Source organism: Armigeres subalbatus, chromosome 2 (genome assembly GCF_024139115.2).
Source record: "Armigeres subalbatus isolate Guangzhou_Male chromosome 2, GZ_Asu_2, whole genome shotgun sequence".
Taxonomy (NCBI): Eukaryota; Metazoa; Arthropoda; class Insecta; order Diptera; family Culicidae; genus Armigeres; species Armigeres subalbatus.
Window position 1 is genome coordinate 207,791,619 of NC_085140.1, and position 20,187 is coordinate 207,811,805.

General features: G+C 40.4%; 3 protein-coding genes across 4 annotated transcripts; 1 reads left to right on the forward strand and 2 right to left on the reverse strand.

The window, feature by feature from the left end:
* Positions 1 to 2,219: 2,219 nt before the first annotated feature.
* LOC134215813 (fumarylacetoacetase) lies at positions 2,220 to 4,703 on the reverse strand. The gene is made up of 4 exons (XM_062694923.1): positions 4,374 to 4,703; positions 4,213 to 4,296; positions 2,762 to 3,497; positions 2,220 to 2,644 (listed from the first exon to the last, which is right to left on the reverse strand). The coding sequence occupies exons 1-4, from the start codon at positions 4,686 to 4,688 to the stop codon at positions 2,301 to 2,303; spliced, it is 1,479 nt and encodes a 492-aa protein (XP_062550907.1). The 5' UTR covers positions 4,689 to 4,703; the 3' UTR covers positions 2,220 to 2,300.
* A 4,203-nt stretch (positions 4,704 to 8,906) lies between these two features.
* LOC134209522 (uncharacterized) lies at positions 8,907 to 9,608 on the forward strand. The gene has a single exon (XM_062685503.1). The coding sequence runs from the start codon at positions 8,907 to 8,909 to the stop codon at positions 9,606 to 9,608; it is 702 nt and encodes a 233-aa protein (XP_062541487.1).
* Positions 9,609 to 18,580: 8,972 nt separating this feature from the next.
* Positions 18,581 to 19,579, reverse strand: LOC134215814 (dynein regulatory complex protein 8-like). Of its 2 annotated transcripts, none has more exons than XM_062694925.1 (5): positions 19,441 to 19,579; positions 19,255 to 19,371; positions 19,075 to 19,198; positions 18,800 to 19,010; positions 18,581 to 18,629 (listed from the first exon to the last, which is right to left on the reverse strand). In XM_062694925.1, the coding sequence occupies exons 1-5, from the start codon at positions 19,460 to 19,462 to the stop codon at positions 18,618 to 18,620; spliced, it is 486 nt and encodes a 161-aa protein (XP_062550909.1). In that variant the 5' UTR covers positions 19,463 to 19,579; the 3' UTR covers positions 18,581 to 18,617. The 2 variants fall into 2 exon arrangements, with proteins under 2 accessions (XP_062550909.1, XP_062550908.1); XM_062694924.1 differs by having other exon boundaries at positions 18,602 to 18,738.
* Positions 19,580 to 20,187: the final 608 nt, after the last annotated feature.

Here is a 20,187-nt window from a genome sequence, read left to right on the forward strand (position 1 = left end):
TAGCTTATATTGACCACCGATCAACTCGCCAACCGCAACAACACTATCTCCAACGCTTATTTCACAGCTCTTCTCATTGAATAGCACTGTAAAACCTTTCACAGCCAATTTTCGTACGGAAATCAAGCCTCCCTCCAACGCGGGCACATACAACACATTCTCCAGCGTAATCGCCATACGCTGCCCATCGCCATTTACTCCCATGACAATTCCAGTTCCGCTACCAGAAGACTTTGTTTTTGATCCATTCGCCAAGGTCACATCAACCACAACACCGCTTTTGTACTCCGTGAAAAACTCGCGATCATTCGTCATGTGGCACGTACATCCGCTGTCTATCATCCACGCTCCGGAGATAGAGCCACCAGCAACGAAACACACGGCACCGCATACGGTATCGTCAGCTACGACCCGCTTAGCTTTCACTTTCTTCGCTTGTTGTCCCGAAGCCGGTTTCTTATTCAATTCGGTTGAGTTTTCACTATTCTTCATCGCCAGATACTTGCGACAATTTCTTCTAAAATGTCCCGGCCGTTGGCAGAAGAAACAATTTTTCTGTTCATCTTTTGATTTTGCTTCAGCCTTGTGCACTTTTTCTTCTTTTCTGCCACTGCCGCAATCCGTACTGCGTTTTTGACACTCGTCGCGCAATCTTGCAACCACCAAATCCATGGTGAGATCCTCTGGAGGACGATTCTCCAGCGATGTAACAAAGCTGCTGAACGAGGAAGGCAAACTGCGTAGCACCATAATAACCCGCAGTTGCTCACTCAGCTCGACACCCGCATTATCAAGTCGTTCCACCAAATTTTCAACATCTTCAAGATGCTTTTCGACGGCACCCCCTTCACACAGATTGATCGCGCATAATTTCTGTAAAAGCATAGCTTGCGTACCGATGGATGCCTTTTCATGAAAGCTTTTTAGATTTTGCCACATGTCACTCGCGGTTTCCGCTTTCTTAACAAAACGAAGTTGACTGTCATCGATAAACAAAGCGATGGTCGCTCGAGCTTTAGTGTCACTCTTCTTCCACTCTTCATAATCGTCATCGGCATCATCGGGCTTCACTGTGTTAATAACCTCCCAAAGCTCTTCGCGTTCGAGCAACGATTTCATCCGAAACTTCCACGATGCATAATTGCCACTCGTGAGTTTGGGGAACACCACTTTAAATGCATCCGCCATTTTGTTTTCTCCGGAACGAAACTACTGGCACTTTCCCGACCTTGCACCTCTCGGGACAGTTATTCTCGATTCTCGAACTTGGACACTATTCCACTTCCGGCACCCTGGGCCTATAACCTGTTGGGCCTTGGAGACAACAGAGAACGCGAAACGTGGTCGAAACCAGCGGAAAAGGAATGAATAATCCGAGTAATACGCGAGACTTGAAGAAAACAAAAAAGCACGTTTTAATTATTTCGAGTTCAAATTACATTTGACATTAATTACATACAGTGTTACCAGAATATATTATTCAGTGTCATTATAGTAGTATTGGGGGATTCATGTAGCACATCCAACATTCCTACAATCACCAACTATCATCATTGCAAACGGCAGTAGGGAACATATAACCTAATATGTGCATTGTGCATACATGAGGATAGCGTGGTGGTGTGACTAGAGTGAGCGCACAAATACAATATTATTATTTGTGTTCTTGGTTCGAAACGGATACATGGGTCTCATCGAAATGAAAAGTAGAAGCGCTGCGCTTCTAACTGAGCTAAAACTGCATCACATCAACGCCGATGTTGCATCACATGGCAACGCCGATGTCGAGCGAGGTTTTTCTACGGCACGAAAAATAATGAGCAATGATGGGGCATCGATGACGGATTTTTGAATGCTTAACCCGCCTTGCGATTCTTTGGGGACAATCTTCATCTTCTTCCCATCCCCATCCCAATTATTCTATTCAGCAATTTTAGCACAGACCATGCTAGAAGGCATTACAACAGTGCGTAAAGAACAGGCTTCGCAAAAACAAACTGCGGACCAAGTGCAGAACGTTGAGGAGAGAAAAAAGTTGCTTTATTACAGGCTTCGTCAAATCGTCAGGAAGGGATTCTAGACTCATTTTATTTATATAGATATAGATTTACCGAATATGAAGTTCTGCTACTATAATTTCGGTGAAATTCACCGTAAATGAATTCCTCTACAATTCTCTATAATATTCCCCGTGTTAATATAAGTCGAGTAACATAAAATAGGTTTATGCTTCTTATTTTATTTCCAAAACTCATAATGGTAACAATTATTTCATTGTGCTTTGCATTTCCAAAAACATCTTATTCAAACGGTTTCGCTGGTAGAACCACTCCAGTACACGACCCAAATCCAATCCTCACTTCGTCGTTCTGGCAGTGACCGCGGATTAAGACTTCGTCATTGTCCTGCAGAAATTTCCTACTTTCTCCGCCCAGTAGTTGTACCTGTTTGGTACCCTTCCAGCTCAACTCTAACATCGATCCAAATGAGTCCGAGGCGTCGCCGCTGATTGTACCAGATGCCATTAAATCACCTGGGTTCACATTGCAGCCGGTAACAGTGTGATGCGCGATTTGCTGCAGCGCCGTCCAATACAGGTTTTTATAGTTCGACCGGCAGACAGTAGTCGAGACACCCTTAGCAGCTATAGAAGAAACATATCGAAGAACAACAATTAATGATATTCAAATTTTTTCTGTCGCCGCCCGGCAACAAACCGGTTCGGCATCGAACGGTCATACAAGACAAACAAAATTCTTACGCTTAATGTCCACTTCCAGTTTGATGTCGAAGTTGAATTTTTGCTCGTGTCGCAGGTATGGGAATGGTTCGGGTACCTGCGGAAAATTTTCCACTTTGTACGGTTCCAGCGCTGCAACAGTGACGACCCATGGAGAGATGGTCGTTCCCAAATTTTTCGCCGTAAACGGTCCCAAAGGAACGTATTCCCACTTTTGAATGTCGCGAGCACTCCAATCGTTCATCAGCACAAAGCCAAAGACACGTTTTGCGGCTTCTTCGGTGGTGACTCGTTCGCCGAGTTGAGTTGGTGGGCCTCCGACAAAGAATGCCATTTCCAGTTCAAAATCGAATAAACGGCATGGGCCGAACGCTGGATCCGCTCCATCAACTGGCAGCGTTTGACCGAGTGGTCTGCGAACTGGTGTTCCCGACACAACCACCGAACTGGCGCGACCGTGATATCCTACGGGAAGGTGCTTCCAGTTTGGCATGAGAGCATTGTCTTTGCCTCGGAACATAATACCAACGTTGGTCGCGTGGTGGATGGACGAGTAAAAGTCAGTATAATCACCAATGTTGGCAGGCAAATGCATCTGGACGGCTGATTGCGGAACAAGGGCCGTGAGCTGAAGCTTCTGGTTTTTGTGCAATTCTGAACCTTCCAGTAGGAGGTTTTGAGTGATTTGACGCACTTCGGCCCATGCATCGTAGCCTAGGGCCATGAGTGGGTTCAATACGGTTGCCGTTAGTGCATCCTGGAAACGGGAAAATATTTTCAAGAGAAAAGAAAGCCTTTACTGCATATATAGAAATAGATGAATGACTAAACTAAGCTGACTGCCTCACGTTATGATGGTGAATTTTAACTAACAAAAGCATTAGTTCTTCACTATATCGCAAAAGTAATAAAATAATGCTTTTCACTTTAATCACTCAAAGCAAAGAGATGTTAGTGACGAAAAATAGATTTGAGAAAACCGATCATAAGTACGCAGATTTTTGTGAATATTTACATTTATTATATTTAACGTAGAAACTATATCAACATATGCAAAAACATGGAAATGAAACAATGTTTGCTATATTCATGCCATTATACTATCTTATTAGTCGATAGAAACCCTTGTTCACATGTTATTAAAGTAATTCAAGATAGTCAATCATTATAAGAATGCCACATGGATTGATAGAACTGCAAAAATCCGCTGTGTCGATGTTATCCGTAGCCGATGTTATAAGTATAAGAGATGACAGATAAGTTTTGCAATCTCAACAAGATATCATTTAGTTATTTTGTCTTATTCAAGTCTTTTATATCATCATTTATTTTGGTGATAACAAAAACTTCACATATGGCAAACATTATTGTAAAGATATAGAACAAACAAAATTCAAAGCCATTATTTAAAAAGTAAACATTTTTGGAGATTTTAGTATGGTGTAGCCTTATTTGAATGATACACAACTTACATGAAACTGCACGGGATAGAAACTTTTCACGGCTCCAAGGTCCAGAATGAGCTCCCCGATGGCGACACCCAACCGGTGGCGAGACTGGTTTCATTTCAAACAACAAAAAAATATATCCAACTCGTTATTGGAGAAAAACATCATCCTTCAAACATACTCACATCTTCTTGGGTGGAGAATACACCGTACGGCAGGTTCTGGATAGGAAAGTCATTGTTTTCGGGTACGGCGACGAACGATTTCATGGTGCGCAAATTGTTATTATTACTGACCAGAAAAGTCAGAATCAAAGTCAAATGATAGCGAAACCGCAGTTCGGTGGTGATAATCGACAGCGTTGGCGAGAACCTTCTTTCTTGCTTTACGGTCGAACTGAAACTGAATGCTTTGAGATATTTGGCCGTGTTTATCCGGCAACAGGTTGTTGTTGTCGCAAGCCGGTTTTCTCTGAGCTTAGTATTAGTATACAAGCTCATTATACTTCCACAATTTTTTTATAGCATGGTAATAGACACACCTCCATGAGCATAGTCCATGTGGGTATTTGGAAGCGATGCGCTTGGAGCTTATTAAAATGAAATACTTCAGCAATGAATTACGACGATTGATAACGCCTGTTTATGTGGTATTCAAATATTTACCGTGATCTGATGTGTTCCATGTTATCAGTTTACTTGCAGATTGCAATTATCCGGCAATTGACGATGCTGAATTCTACATCTCTTTTAGAAACAACATATTACAAAAAAACTCAAAGGTGCAGCCCAATCGGGTTGTACGCAAAGGTGACGTTGAACTACGTAGCTGTTTGTAATGTACAGGTTTTCGACTTTTCTGTTCGATGAGATCAAAGCAAGCGTTTTTCAAGCCCAGGGTGAATCTGTTTTCGCTGTTTATCCTGCTCTCCTGAGATTGAGTGAGATTTTAAAATAACATTTAAAAAGGATGATAAAAACATTTTTTTCAAATAAACGAGGATGAATAACACTTTCAAGCGATCACATATCCAAAATAATCAATTAATAAAAACTCGCTAGAGAGTAAGAATCGTTCGATAATTGTATCTTGATTCGAAGCATTATTGATGAATGCTACTTTGTACTTTTTTCCCTACATAACATCAAAATAAAATGCCAAACATTCGATTAAGCTTCATTGTTCACATTAAATTGGTATTAGATTAGTTTGGTTTACATTAAAATAATAATTTTGTGTTGCAAGATTTGAAAAGTTATCGCCAACAACAACTCGCCTACTTTTCACACCTGCGAAGTTATCAAATGATAATTCCAAAAATCTGGCTGATAGTGTACCGCTGCGCTGCCTTGGCCGCTGCTTGACAGTTTGAGAGTTTATTGATAATAATTATCATTCCTTCACGTGAGGAGTCGGACTTTGCATTTTCTCCAGCAGACACCAAGAGCCGAAGAAAGATTACCAGAACGCATTTACTGCAGCAGCGAAAAAGATTCCGAGCCTCTCTACTGGCATCAATAGACGTAAGCGAGCAGCTGTCGTCAAACGACCCCATGTTTTACAGAGAAAACGCGCGTGTAAGTTAGCAAAAACGAGTTAAAAGTCCTGTAAGTGGCCTTGAGGTTCCCAGTTAGCCTTGAGAACAAAGGCGCAGAATCCGGAGATGACGAGATCGATTCTCGATGCGATCTAGGATGTTTCAGGTGGGAAACATTCTCACACCCTGGACATAGTGTATCCGTTGTATTTACCACACAAGATATATACTAATGCAAGGCAAGGGCAAGGAAAGCTTTTAATCAATAACTATATAAATGCTAATAGATTACTAAGTTGAAAAGCAGGCCAAGTTCCAGTTGGAATGTAGTGCTATGGAAGAAGAAGCTTGCAATGCACTTATGAGATTGACTGAATCACCGAAACCAATTCCTAAACTGTTAGCAAGTTTCAATACTAAATATTATCATACGTATATATTATAATACACTGGAGTCATTTTTTGTGCCGATTATATGGGCCACGTGAATTAAAACAAAGTTAAACCCTGCGTAAATTCCAAAGTATGTCTGAATGAACCGCAGAAATCCCGAAATTCGAGTGAAAAAAACCCATAAAAAGCGATTCGTGTAAAAAACAACCGCGTAAAAAACGACTTCAGTGTACATCGGGAATGAAGCGTTGACTCTTCCTTGATCGAATGGTCCAAGAAAATTGAAAATCCATCGAGAAATGGCTGAGATATTAACGATCAAAGTCTATCATATTTTCGTGACGTTTTTCGATTTTTTGCAATTTTAAAGTGTACCCCAATATAGAAAAGACAGACGTAGTTCTACGTCAAAATATTCCTACTGAATGTAATTAAAACCCGGAATGATCGGCCAGGGAAGTTGATTTTTTCTCACAATCCGTACAATAAACATTACTAAACATTACTAAGAAGTCTTCGAAATTGAAGTGTCACTTCCGAGCTTAGATTTATCGAACGGATTGTGAGCAAAATCCAGCTTCTAGAAGCTCATCGTTGCGCTCTCTTCTTTTTCTTCTCCTTCTTCTTCTTCCTATTCTTGTTCTTATTATTCCTCTTCTTCATCTTCTTTTTCTTCTTCTTATTCTTCTTCTTCTTCTTCTTCTTCTTCTTCTTCTTCTTCTTCTTATTCTTCTTCTTCTTCTTCTTCTTCTTCTTCTTCTTCTTCTTCTTCTTTCATGGCTCTACATTCCAACTGGAACTTGGCCTGCTTTTCAACTTAGTATTCTATTAGCATTTCCTTATTTATTGAAAGCCATTGCATGAGTATGAATCTTTTGTGACAAGCACAAGGCCACACTATGGCCAGTGTACCGAGAATGTTTCCCATCCGAAAACACCCGAGACCGGACCGATAATCGAGACCATCTCCGGATTGGCAATCTTACGCCTTTACTCGCAAGACTACAGACCCCGCTACCTGGATACCCTACCTTGGAAATGATGACTATTCCACTATTCCATCATTACGCTGTTTTGATCAATATTTCAAAAATTCTTGGATGACCTACAATTCTTGTAAATGATGATAAATGACTCAAGATGCTTTTATACACCTGAATGACATTATTCTGTTTTCTTCCAGTCGAAATCCTTCGACAATTGTTTTAGTTTTAACGGATTCAAGTCAGCTGTGCGGCCAATGGTAACTCATGCTGACTTTGACTCTGATCACCTTCCTGTGACGTTTGAAATCTCACAAGAAGCCAATAATAATCCAATAAGCTCTACTTTTAACTATATCATAGAGCTGATTGGGATATATATAAAACGTATATCGATAGGAATTTTGATGTTGATATTCCTCTCGATACCAAATTGATATTGATATTGATAATGCTCTCGTATCTTTGATAAATTTAATTGTCGAAACCAAAGGTATTACAATTCCTAAATGTGAATTTAAATTCAACTCCATTATTATTGACGACGATCTCAGCTAGAAGACGGATTCTAAATGTGAGGCACAGGCAATACCAAAGAACTCACGATCCCGCGTTGAAAGTTAAGTACCAATGAACTTCATAGAATTTCTTATATTGAGACATTGCGACAAATGTTCAATAAAATAATTATGAATCTTAGACAAAAATCGTTGCAAATTAGCTCCTTAGTACAAATTAGGTTATGTTTAGTTTAATTTTAAAACATTGTAATTCCTTCATGTTCCAATGAAACCAGATAAAAAATCCTAACTACCAGAGGCAATTGAAATGTAATAATAATAACAAAAAATGTATCATAGCAATAAGGATGATAGTGTTATTAGATAATGTATTAGATAATAAGCAAATATGCAGAGCGAGCATCTACCGACGTCGGGTCCGTTTCAGTTGAGTGTAAAAAACAAAGTTGATTCAACAGTATACACCCGGTTCTTTTTTTACACGGGTGGGTTTTAGTCGATGAGCGTTAATGAAACTATGAGTTAACCCCATGAAAAAATTCACAAAAAATCAAAGAAAATTCAGGTGGTATTTAAAAAACTGTGAAAAATCAGGTGAACCGGGAAATTAAAGAATACCAACCGTGTAAAAAAAAATATTGGGTGTATACGAGAGATAAATTTACCATTTCCCGACCAAATGGTTGTTAAGCATTAATGCAGATATCCTTCTGTCAAAAGAAGAAAAATGTAATAAACTGTGTCGAGTAGACGTGAAAATTAGTTAACGATATTATTACATTCCTTATCGCCATAGTCTTCGCGAAAGTGATCTAAAGCCTATATGATAATTTCTAAAAGTGAAACAACACACTAATAACAGCTTAAGTGTTAGTTACTGAGAGGTTGATCAAATGATCATACACACTACAGTTAAAGTGATGTGCATAGAGAAATCATTTCGACTGTAGGAGTTACAATACTGGTGAAGCGTACCTACCACTTATATTTACTGGCAAGTTATTTGTATTGACTATTCAACATCGCGAATGACGAAACAAAGCAAATCAAAACGGCAGGCAAGCAGTTCCCCTGAAGAAGCGACTTTGCAGAATACATCCACCAGATCTGCTAAGCTCAAGCAACAACGCACCATGAATGTGCCAAACAATATTGTCCAAATGGACGATGGATCTAATGTTGGATCTCTAACATCAACATACATGCGCAGGTAGCTCCATCTTGTCTCTAGCAGATCTTCGTAAACTCATCCAACAAGATATCACAAATGCGACTCATCAAACCATGCAACGCATCGACGATGTGGCAAGCCGTATTGATGGAGCTATCAGCAAGCTACAATCTGATGTTGAAGAGATGAAGGACTCTCAGCAGTTCATTTCGAATGAATTTGAATCCGTTAAACACACACTCTCTGAGCACGATAACGAAATACGTTCTACGTCAGAGCAGATCAAATGCCTAAAGGAAGACAATTCTACCCTGCGTAACCACATGGAAGAGTTGAACTACGAGGTTAATGTTGTTAAACAGAAAAGTCTGGAGAGTAACTTTCTCATATCGAACCTGATCAAAACAAATGATGAAAATTTATGTATGTTGGTTGAAAGTATCGCAAGACTGTTGGATATTCCGTTTAATGCTGCAAACATCCTTGGGGTTTCGCGGCTGTCTTCAAAGAACCAGAAAGATATTCAACCTGTATTGGTACGGTGTACTACCGTTTATGTGAAGGAGCAATTTATGAATGCCATCAAAGGACGTCCAATCACGTGTGAAGAGATAGGTCTCGGAGTCAAACAGCAAATTTTCATCAATCATCATCTTACATCAATCAACCAGCGTATATTGGGTGCAACACGGAAGTTCAAGAAGGATTACAATTACCGCTTTGTTTGGTTTGCAAATGGCTCAGTATTTCTGAGGAAAGATGAGAATTCCAAAATAATCCGAGTAAACGATGTTCATGATCTGCCTAATTCATAATCTAATTGTTCAATCTCATTCATTTCATTTATTTAGTTAACATCTAAACAGATAACACTGAATCAACAATTTGACGCCACAATACACGGTTCGAGGCCGCATCTCTCCATCCTCGGATACGCCCCACGCTCGCCAAGTCGTTCTGCACCTGGTCTGCCCATCTCGCTCGCTGCGCTCCACGCCGTCTCGTACCTGCCGGATCGGAAGCGAACACCATCTTTGCAGGGTTGCTGTCCGGCATTCTTGCAACATGTCCTGCCCATCGTACCCTTCCGGCTTTAGCTACCTTCTGGATACTGGGTTCGCCGTAGAGTTGGGCGAGCTCATGGTTCATTCTTCGCCGCCACACACCGTCTTCTTGCACACCGCCAAAGATGGTCCTAAGCACCCGTCTCTCGAATACTCCGAGTGCTTGCAAGTCCTCCTCGAGCATTGTCCATGTTTCATGTCCGTAGAGGACAACCGGTCTTATAAGCGTCTTGTACATGACACATTTGGTGCGGTGGCGAATCTTTTCGACCGCAGTTTCTTCTGGAGCCCGTAGTAGGCCCGACTTCCACTGATGATGCGCCTTCGTATTTCACGGCTAACGTTGTTGTCAGCCGTTAGCAAGGATCCGAGGTAGACGAATTCCTCGACCACCTCGAAGGTATCCCCGTCTATCGTAACACTGCTTCCCAGGCGGGCCCTGTCGCGCTCGGTTCCGCCCACAAGCATGTACTTTGTCTTTGACGCATTCACCACCAGTCCAACTTTTGTTGCTTCACGTTTCAGGCGGGTGTACAGTTCTGCCACCTTTGCAAATGTTCGGCCGACAATGTCCATGTCATCCGCGAAGCAAATAAATTGACTGGATCTATTGAAAATCGTACCCCGGCTGTTACACCCGGCTCTCCGCATGACACCTTCTAGCGCAATGTTGAACAACAGGCACGAAAGTCCATCACCTTGTCTTAGTCCCCGGTGCGATTCGAACGAACTGGAGTGTTCGCCCGAAATCTTCACACAGTTTTGCACACCATCCACCGTTGCTTTGATCAGTCTGGTAAGCTTCTCGTCCATAATTTTCCATAGCTCTACGCGGTCTATACTGTCGTATGCCGCCTTGAAATCAACGAACAGATGGTGCGTTGGGACCTGGTATTCACGGCATTTTGAAGGATTTGCCGTACAGTAAAGATCTGGTCCGTTGTCGAGCGGCCGTCAACGAAGCCGGCTTGATAACTTCCCACGAACTCGTTCACTAATGGTGACAGACGACGGAAGATGATCTGGGATATCACTTTGTAGGCGGCATTAAGGATGGTGATCGCTCGAAAGTTCTCACACTCCAGTTTGTCGCCTTTCTTGTAGATGGGGCATATAACCCCTTCCTTCCACTCCTCCGGTAGCTGTTCGGTTTCCCAGATTCTGACTATCAGTTTGTGAAGGCAAGTGGCCAGCTTTTCCGGGCCAATCTTGATGAGCTCAGCTCCGATACCATCCTTACCAGCTGCTTTATTGGTCTTTAGCTGTTGAATGGCATCCTTAACTTCCCTCAAGGTGGGGGCTGGTTGGCTTCCATCGTCCGCTGAACTGACGTTGTCATCTCCTCCGCTGCCTTGACTTTCACTGCCTGTACTCTCAGCGCCATTCAGATGTTCCTCGTAGTGCTGCTTCCACCTTTCGATCACCACACGTTCGTCCGTCAAAATGCTCCCATCCTTATCCCGGCACATTTCGGCTCGCGGTACGAAGCCTTTGCGGGATGCGTTGAGCTTCTGATAGAACTTGCGTGTATCTTGAGAACGGCACAGCTGTTCCATCTCCTCGCACTCCGCTTCTTCCAGGCGGCGTTTCTTCTCCTGAAAAAGGCGGGTCTGCTGTCTCCGCTTCCGTCTATAACGTTCCACGTTCTGCCGGGTACCTTGCTGCAGCGCGACCGCCCGCGCTGTGTCCTTCTCCTCCAGAAACTGTCTGCACTCGTCGAACCAATCGTTCCGTCGACTTCGACCCATATACCCGACGTTGTTCTCCGCTGCGTCGTTAATGGCTGCTTTGACTGTATTCCAGCAGTCCTCAAGAGGGGCCCCATCGAGCTCACCCTCTTCCGGCAACGCTGCCTCGAGATGCTGCGCGTATGCAGTGGCGACATCAGGTTGCTTCAGTCGCTCTAGGTCGTACCGCGGCGGTCGTCGGTACCGAACATTGTTGATGACGGATAGTTTTGGACGCAGTTTAACCATCACCAGATAGTGGTCAGAGTCGATGTTAGCGCCACGATATGTCCTGACGTCGATAATATCGGAGAAGTGCCGTCCATCAATCAGAACGTGGTCGATTTGTGATTCTGTCTGCAGTGGTGATCTCCAGGTGTACCGATACGGGAGGCTGTGTTGGGAGTAGGTGCTGCGAATGGCCATATTCTTGGAGGCGGCGAAATCAATTAGTCGTAGGCCGTTTTCGTTCGTCAGCCGGTGAGCGCTGAACTTTCCAATCGTCGGTCTAAACTCCTCCTCTTGGCCAACCTGAGCGTTCAAGTCTCCTATGATGATTTTGACGTCGTGGCTTGGGCAGCTGTCGTACTCACGTTCCAGCTGCGCGTAGAATGCGTCCTTATCATCATCAGTGCTTCCGGAGTGTGGGCTATGGACGTTGATTATGCTGAAGTTGAAGAACCGGCCTTTGATCCTCAACTTGCACATTCTTTCATTGATCGGCCACCACCCGATCACGCGCCTTTGCATATCGCCCATCACTATGAAAGCTGTTCCCAGCTCGTGTGTGTTGCCGCAGCTCTGGTAGATGGTATGATTACCTCTAAACGTTCGCACCATTGATCCCTTCCAACAAACCTCCTGCAGCGCTACGATGCCGAATCCACGGTCCTTGAGCACATCGGCGAGTATGCGTGTGCTCCCGATGAAGTTGAGAGATTTGCAGTTCCACGAACCGAGTTTCCAATCGCTAGTCCCTTTTCGTCGCAGTGGTCTTCGCCGATGGTTCCGGTCCGTACTCTCTTGTTGATTGTTCGTTGCTTAAGATTTTTAAAGGCTGACTTGCAGGGCCTGACACCAAACCCCCTAAATTTCCGGAGGACCATTCCTCCTGATTTCCGGTGGACCATGGTGCACAGTTTCACTTAGAGTCCCTCGCTGGCACTCGGACGATGATCAGCCGCCCCTAACATGGAGAACAGACGCTGTTGTGAGCCGATCCTGACATAGAGAACAGACGCTCAATAAGATTTGCACCTCCGGAAGGAGCAAACCCCCTTCCCTGTCAGCATACGACCACAGTTCCCACCGGGGTTGGTTACCCGATCTTCCCTAAGGTTGCTCGTATCCCGGCCAGCACCGCGAGGAGGTAGGGATAGGAGTTGCTGGGTAAGAGGCTAAGGACCGCGAGATGGGGTCTATTTTATTCCTTCAGGTACGCGAAGTACCAATGGTACGCTTTACCCAGCATTTGCCGTGCCAATTGTTCAATCTATTATGTTCTTTATTATCATATGCACGATTATCAATGGCTCAAGAAAATTGTATTATAAATGAAGTTAATATACGCTATTCTACTGATTGCGTATTATCTAGTAACTCTTTGAATATAATCCATCTAAACACAAGAAGCTGTAGGAATAAAATGGATGATTTGTTTCAACTAATACTAGATTTACAAGGAACTGTGCAAGTAGTTGTCTTTACTGAGACATGGTTGTATGAGGGAGAAATCTGTAACTTATCAGGGTATGATGCGTATCACTCCTGTAGAAGTAATCGCGGTGGAGGAGTGTCTATTTTCGTTCAATCTGGATTGAGAAGTCAATTGATATCTAAAAGCTGCGTAGAGGATTGCAATTTTCGCTTGATAAAATTACTTGATTATAATATGAAGTGCCTAGGTGTGTATAACCCTGGAAGGAACACGAGATCATTAATGAACGAATTTGAAAAAGTGGTATCAATTCACAAAAATATGTACATCTGTGGTGATTTTAACATAAATGTGTTAGACCAAAGTAATCCAATTGTTAAAGATTATTTAATCAGAATACAGAGTTTGGGATTTATTTTATTGAATAGTTTGGATAAACGCTATGCTATACACGACAGTCAAATACAATTGCTACAACTATAGATCATTTTCTAACAAATAATTTTACATACAGAATGGAACTTGTGGTTAAAGATACAGAATCTCATTTATCAGATCACAAAACTATTCTTTTGTGTATTCACCTTCCATTACAGAATAATCTGCAATGCTTCAAAAAAACAATAATTAGATACGACAATATTCCTAGCCAATTGTTACTAACTTGTGCGCAAAAATCTGAAAATTTCAATACTTTGACTTCAGAACTACAAAATATAATAAGCAACAATAAAATGACAATTGTCTACAAACGAAAAGATAAAATAAAAAAAACCATACATAACTCATTAAATCTTGCAAGAAATAAATCATAAAAATAATCTATTCAGGAAATATAAACACGCGCCCAATGGTTCGGTATTTAAGACGAATATGTACCTACATGAAATATGTGTTTGAGCGCAACAAACTGAGTAACAGAATAAAAATGGCAAAAGAAAAATACTACTCTGATCAAATTACTAATAGTCAAAATAATTATAGAAAAACTTGGTCAATCTTACGAGAGATTATTTTTCAAAAGTCTACTACCAGTCATACTAATCAAAAAATATCTTTACGGGAAGATGAAACCCTTTTATCAAATGATTATGATGTAGCGGAGTGTTTCAACAACTATTTTGTGAATGTTGGAATCAACAATAGGTCTTTAAATATAACAATTAATGATTTTGAAAGATTTATGCCACCACCTGTGCCCCAAACTTTAACCTTTTTTTTAATTGATGTTGGAGTAGTTCAAAATATAATGACTGTGGGAACTGATAAAATTTCAGTTAAGTTATTAAAGAGATATATGGTTGAGATAGCTCCGAAATTGGTTTAATTAACAAATTCGATAATAGCGTCATCCAACTTTGATGATTGTTTGAAAGAAGCTAGAATTACTCCTTTATATAAATCGGGAGACAAACTAAATAAAATCAATTACATACCAATTTCTATTCTACCATCGTTATCCAAATTACCAGAAAAAATATTGAATCAACAACTAAAAACACATATGATCCAGAAAAACCTGATTAGCAACAAACAATTTGGTTTTATGCCAAAATGTAGTATCGAGTCGGCATCATTGGAACTTGTTAATTATGTTATTAACGGATTAGATGAAGGTGACTACGTAGCATGTATATTTATCGATCTCTCTAAAGCGTTTGATTGTATATCTCATGACATTCTTTTGAAAAAAATCGAATATTATGGTTTAACGTCAGCTTCTACTGAATTGATAAGGTCATATTTGACCAATCGAAAACAATTATGTAATGTTGGCTATTCAAATAGTAGCTTTGCTTCTATAAACACAGGAGTTCCACAAGGATCAATTTTAGGTCCTCTGTTGTTCAATATTTTTTTGAATGATATTTTTAATCTGGATTTGAATGGCGAATTGCAATGCTATGCAGATGACGCGGTGCTTAAATATAGAGCTAGACACATCGCAGAATTACAGCAACTAATGCAGCAGGATTTAGAAATTATTCCTCAATGGTTTTCAGCTAATTTGATGAGAATAAATACTGAAAAATCAAACTTTCTTCTCTTTTGTAAGGGAAAACATACCCCAAATTTTACCTTGACAATTGAAGGAATTGAATTAAAACAAGTTTTGAAAACAGATTATTTAGGTCTAACCATTGATAATGATTTGAAATGGAAATCTCACATCGAAAAAATAAGAAATAAAATATTGCCCATAGTTTTTGCATTGAAAAAGGCCCGAAGTTGTTTAAGCACTCAAAGCTGTTGGAATTTGTACAATGCATTTATAGTTCCGCATTTAAATTACATGAGCTGTATTTGGGGTTCAATTGGCCCTACGCAACTACATAGTTTGAAGGTATTGCAAAACAAAGCAATAAAGATAATGAAAAAGCTTCCTATGCTATATCCAACTGCTCAGATATACTCCGAAAAAATACTTTCATTGAATAACCTTTGTATTTATAATGTATTATTGGTAATTTATAAAATAAAATATGGTCATGTAAGATGTAATACTCCGCTTATTCAAGTTCACGCCATACATTCTATTAATACAAGAAATAGAGAAAATTATTACCTAGAACTGAATTAGCTATTAGAAATGTATTTTATTCTGGAATTACGAAATTTAATGCACTACCAAATGAAATAAAAGTGAAATAAATTTACCACTTTTAAAAGAAAAATTCGTGAATTGGTACATAGAAATATGATTTAAATTGAATTCGATGTATAGGATAAGAATTTGATTTTAAGAGAATTAATTTTAAGTTGCTCGCCTACTCATGAGTTTCTCCAGCTAATTGGCTGAAAACAGTTTGTATAAACTTCTCAGCTAAAACTTTGTAAATAAATTTAAAAAAAAAATTAGTTAAAAAAACAGCATGTTTCTAAATGACTAGAATAAGGCCACATAAAGATATTTGACCAAAGTTACACATAGGGAATTCATGATTACGCTGATTGATCCATAGATCTATATTCCAAGGAGTTCTTGGATGAGCTGCAAACCTTTAAAATGAGTATAAACTTCCCAGCGGAATTCCATATACTAGCAGCATAAGGTAAATCTGTTTGAAGTTTCACATGAGAAGTTCATCATTACGCATATACGACTTGATGTTGGCTGGGAATGAATTGAATAACATTTGCAGGTGAAAGCAAATTTCACAAAAACTGGATTTTTAGCACGACACTTTATTCGACACCAACGAATATTCAATAGAATGCGATAGTGGCGGCCAGCAGCACCTTCCCGTAGGATATCACGGGCCCTCCTTAGCCGTGCGGTAAGATGCGCGGCTACAAAGCAAGACCATGCTGAGGGTGGCTGGGTTCGATTCCCGGTGCCGGTCTAGACAATTTTCGGATTGGAAATTGTCTCTACTTCCCTGGGCATAAAAGTATCATCGTGTTAGTCTCATGATATACGAATGCAGAAATGGTAACTTGGCTTAGAAACCTCGCAGTTAATAACTGTGGAAGTGCTTAATGAACACTAGGCTGCGAGGCGGCAATGTCCCAGTGGGGGATGTAATGCCAATGAAGAAGAAGAAGAAGAAGTGGCGGCCAGATATAATTGTACATAAGGTCAACCAATCGTCTTCGACGATGTGATATAGCATTGAAGTGCACTGCCCCTATTCGCATAAGCGTCCCATGTCAGTTTTCTTCAACTTGGGAAATATGCTGTTGAATTTTTCAAATCGTTTTACATGGAGAAATTCTAAAAATTCTAATAAATCGATAAAACCAGCAATCTTTCTAAAAATTTGGCATAATATTCTTCATCTGTATACATTGCTATGGAACTATTAAATGGACCATAATTACATTGATGTTTTGTGCGAAAGTGTATCAAAATATAGAATGTGACTGTTATGCAAATAAATAGCAAGATGGGACAACACAAGCGGGTTTTGATTTTCAAATTTCTAGAACAAAGCCTATTATTTTATCAGTTTATCTCAAATGTAAGTGCATTTAAGCTCATTTCTTAAAGAAAATCTAAATCGTCAACAATCGACATGGGACTCTTATGCAAATCGCGGCACTGCAGTGGGTCCAAAAGATACAGCATTGAAGTACAGTAGGTGTATCTGTCTGCATATTTTTTTGCTAAATATAAAACTTAGGGAAGAGACGAGCTCGGTGGTCTAGTGGCTACCGCTTCTGCCTTATAATCAGGAGGTCTTGGGTTCAATTCCAGGCTCGTCCCTTTCCTACTTTGTATTTCTGTCTTAGTTCTTTCTGTGTTTCACGTTCTACCGAAAAATCCTATTGTTATAACCTCCCACACTAGCAATTCCAAAACCTCCCGTGGCAGAGGTCGTAGAGTTCTCTGCATATTTCTTAAGTAGGTGTCCAACTAACCATCCTTTCCCTTCCTCAGCATTCGCAAGGACGTGCCCAGGACAGATCTCGATTATTGGAGAGTGAATTGCTCCATCTAAGAGATAATGATTAGTCCCAAATCAATATCTGTAGTAACGGATGAAAGTGATTCTACTCTCATACAATAGTCCTGGCACGGTGTCTTTGTCCAAAGAAACTTAATTGAGTGTAATTATAAAATGTTCTATCGGGGGTCATTTTTCCATACATTTTTGGTGGAGGTGAGTTTGGTGGTGAATAAGATTTATATGGAGTTTGCACTAAAAATACCGAAAAATTGTTCTAGATCCCCCGATAGAACATTTTAGTTTACCCACGACATGAAAGAGGAGACTATACACTTTCGCGTGGTGGGTGTTTCAGAGATACTGATTTTTATAAAATAATATTATCCCATAGAGACACCGTGTAGGCTTGAGTACCACCTACGAATTTGTGCGAATTGCTCAATGCTTATGCTAATATAAAACTTAGGAAAGATCCATAAAGTACGTCACACGAGAAACGGTAATTTTTGAACCCCCCTTCCCCTTCGTCAAGCTTTTTGTATTAATTCTCTAAAAAAAATTGTAAGGATCGTCACGCTTCTTGAAACCCCCTCTTCCCTAAACGCGTGACGTACTTTGTGGATGGCCCCTTAGGCGTGATAGAAGCGAAATCATAAAACTTTTTTTTATATTTGGTAGAAACGGTAAGAAGGCTTATCATTTCATAATAATTATTTTAAAAAAACAAGCAGAAACTCCAACTATCCAAAGTAGGTAGTAGGCGTCAGTAACTAGCAGATCTTGATACAATAGAAGGTCTGAGAGATGGAGAACCTCTTCAGTGGCGTAACCACGGGGGTGATTTTGGATATAAAACCCCCCCACGTTATCTAAATTTTGAGGAATCAGAACGGAGCCAAGAGTCTATGGAAATTAAGGTACAGTTCGGAAAAATAGTTACAGTAAAATCTGTTCGGCAAAATATAATTTCCTCCATTTATTGAGCTTAGAAGTCAACCTGAAAAGACACAATGAAATTATCGCCTATAAAATTTAAAAATGGTTCTGCGTTTGATTTGATTCTTGAACTGATCGGCCAATGTATAGATTGAATCTTGAGGTTCATACTTTTGAATTAAATAATTTTTTAATAATTTAAAATAGAATGAATAATGAAATATTTCTTACCAAAAGTTGGTTCAGATAATTTTCGTAAGGAATTTTATCGGTAGCCATATCAACGGCAACGGCCATCATTTCTTCGAGCTCTTCTGCAGTGAATGGTTCCCCTTCTTCCGTAATCAACTTTGTCATATACTCCCGATCAACGAACCCTCTTCCCTCTTGGTCCAAAACGCGAAATGCTTTCAGAAGTTTCTCCGGTGGGGCGGGCTCAAGTCTAGTGCATTGAAATGGGATAAGGTATGTCGAGATTAAATTCATAACGAGATCACATGACTTACTTATGCTCTGCAATCAGTTGACTAACATACGGTAGGAATCTCGAGATATGGACCGTACCATTCGAGTCTTCAAACTCAGTGGCAGAAATTACTTCGTTTACGTCTGCTTCCGTTGGAACACAGCCTGAAAAAAAACGATTTCAAAATTACACATGAATAGTTCTATGCATTAAAACTAACCCAAAAATCGTAAAATAGTTCCAACTTCGCGCACATCAACCGTTTTATTGCTGTGGTGGTCAAATATGAGAAAAGCATCAGCAACGCGTTTCTCCAGCTCGTTAGCCGGATTGATTTCTGAAATGCAGGTCTAATTATTGTTTTGTATGCTTATTTTTAGTTGTATCTATTAGCTCTACAACGTACCAGGATAATCTAGGTCTGCCATATCACAAATTTACCAATGCAAAAAACTATTGACCTAACAGAATGCGTTACTAACAGCAACTCAACTCTGGAAAAAGCATGCGCCTTGCTATTCCCCTTTTCCCCAGGCAGTTCTTCTTTCATATGATCGGAAACCTGCGAAACCGCTCCCAAAATGCGTTTAGATAGATTTCTGGCATTTACAGGCATATGTACCTCGATAGTACGTACACCTGCGTAATTTTAGTGTACGTTACGTACTATCGAAGCGTACGTACTATCGAAGCAAAAAAAAAACCGAACAAAAAATTTTGTTTTTGCTTTTCCTATTTATTTAGGAGTGGTGGAATGCTTATAAAACCGCTCGGAAGCCAAAATTTCGATAGAAGGCTCTGTATTCTAAGCATATTTATATTTGATATAGCATATAACGGACCTACATGACCCAGATTTTTCTTGAAATGATGCCTATATGTAGCATTGATTAAAACTATCCAGCCCTGCCGTCCTTCTTAGTCACACTTGGTCGACAACTAAGAAGCTTTGCCCAAATCCAAAAATTTCTATTAGTCTCTTTAGGCTATATGTGTGCATGTGAGCGTGTATGTGTGTACAAAAAATAGTGTGCCGTACGGCCGAACACCTTTACAGTCTCTTTAAAATGCTCCTACAGGTGCGGATTCGCACTGCTACCGCCCACATGGGTCTCAATGATGCACTGTTGGTTACTAACAACCCCCAAAGCCA

Coding starts and splice junctions, on each gene's coding strand:
- LOC134215813 (XM_062694923.1), bottom strand. CDS start 4,688: ATGAGCTTGTATACTAATACTAAGCTCAGAGAAAACCGGCTTGCGACA. Junction 4,297..4,373: donor TATTCTCCACCCAAGAAGAT/GTGAGTATGTTT, acceptor AAATGAAACCAG/TCTCGCCACCGGTTGGGTGT. Junction 3,498..4,212: donor TCTATCCCGTGCAGTTTCAT/GTAAGTTGTGTA, acceptor TCCCGTTTCCAG/GATGCACTAACGGCAACCGT.
- LOC134209522 (XM_062685503.1), top strand. CDS start 8,907: ATGCAACGCATCGACGATGTGGCAAGCCGTATTGATGGAGCTATCAGC.
- LOC134215814 (XM_062694924.1), bottom strand. CDS start 19,462: ATGGCAGACCTAGATTATCCTG. Junction 19,372..19,440: donor GGCAGACCTAGATTATCCTG/GTACGTTGTAGA, acceptor CCTGCATTTCAG/AAATCAATCCGGCTAACGAG. Junction 18,739..18,799: donor ATTATCTGAACCAACTTTTG/GTAAGAAATATT, acceptor TTAATTCAAAAG/TATGAACCTCAAGATTCAAT.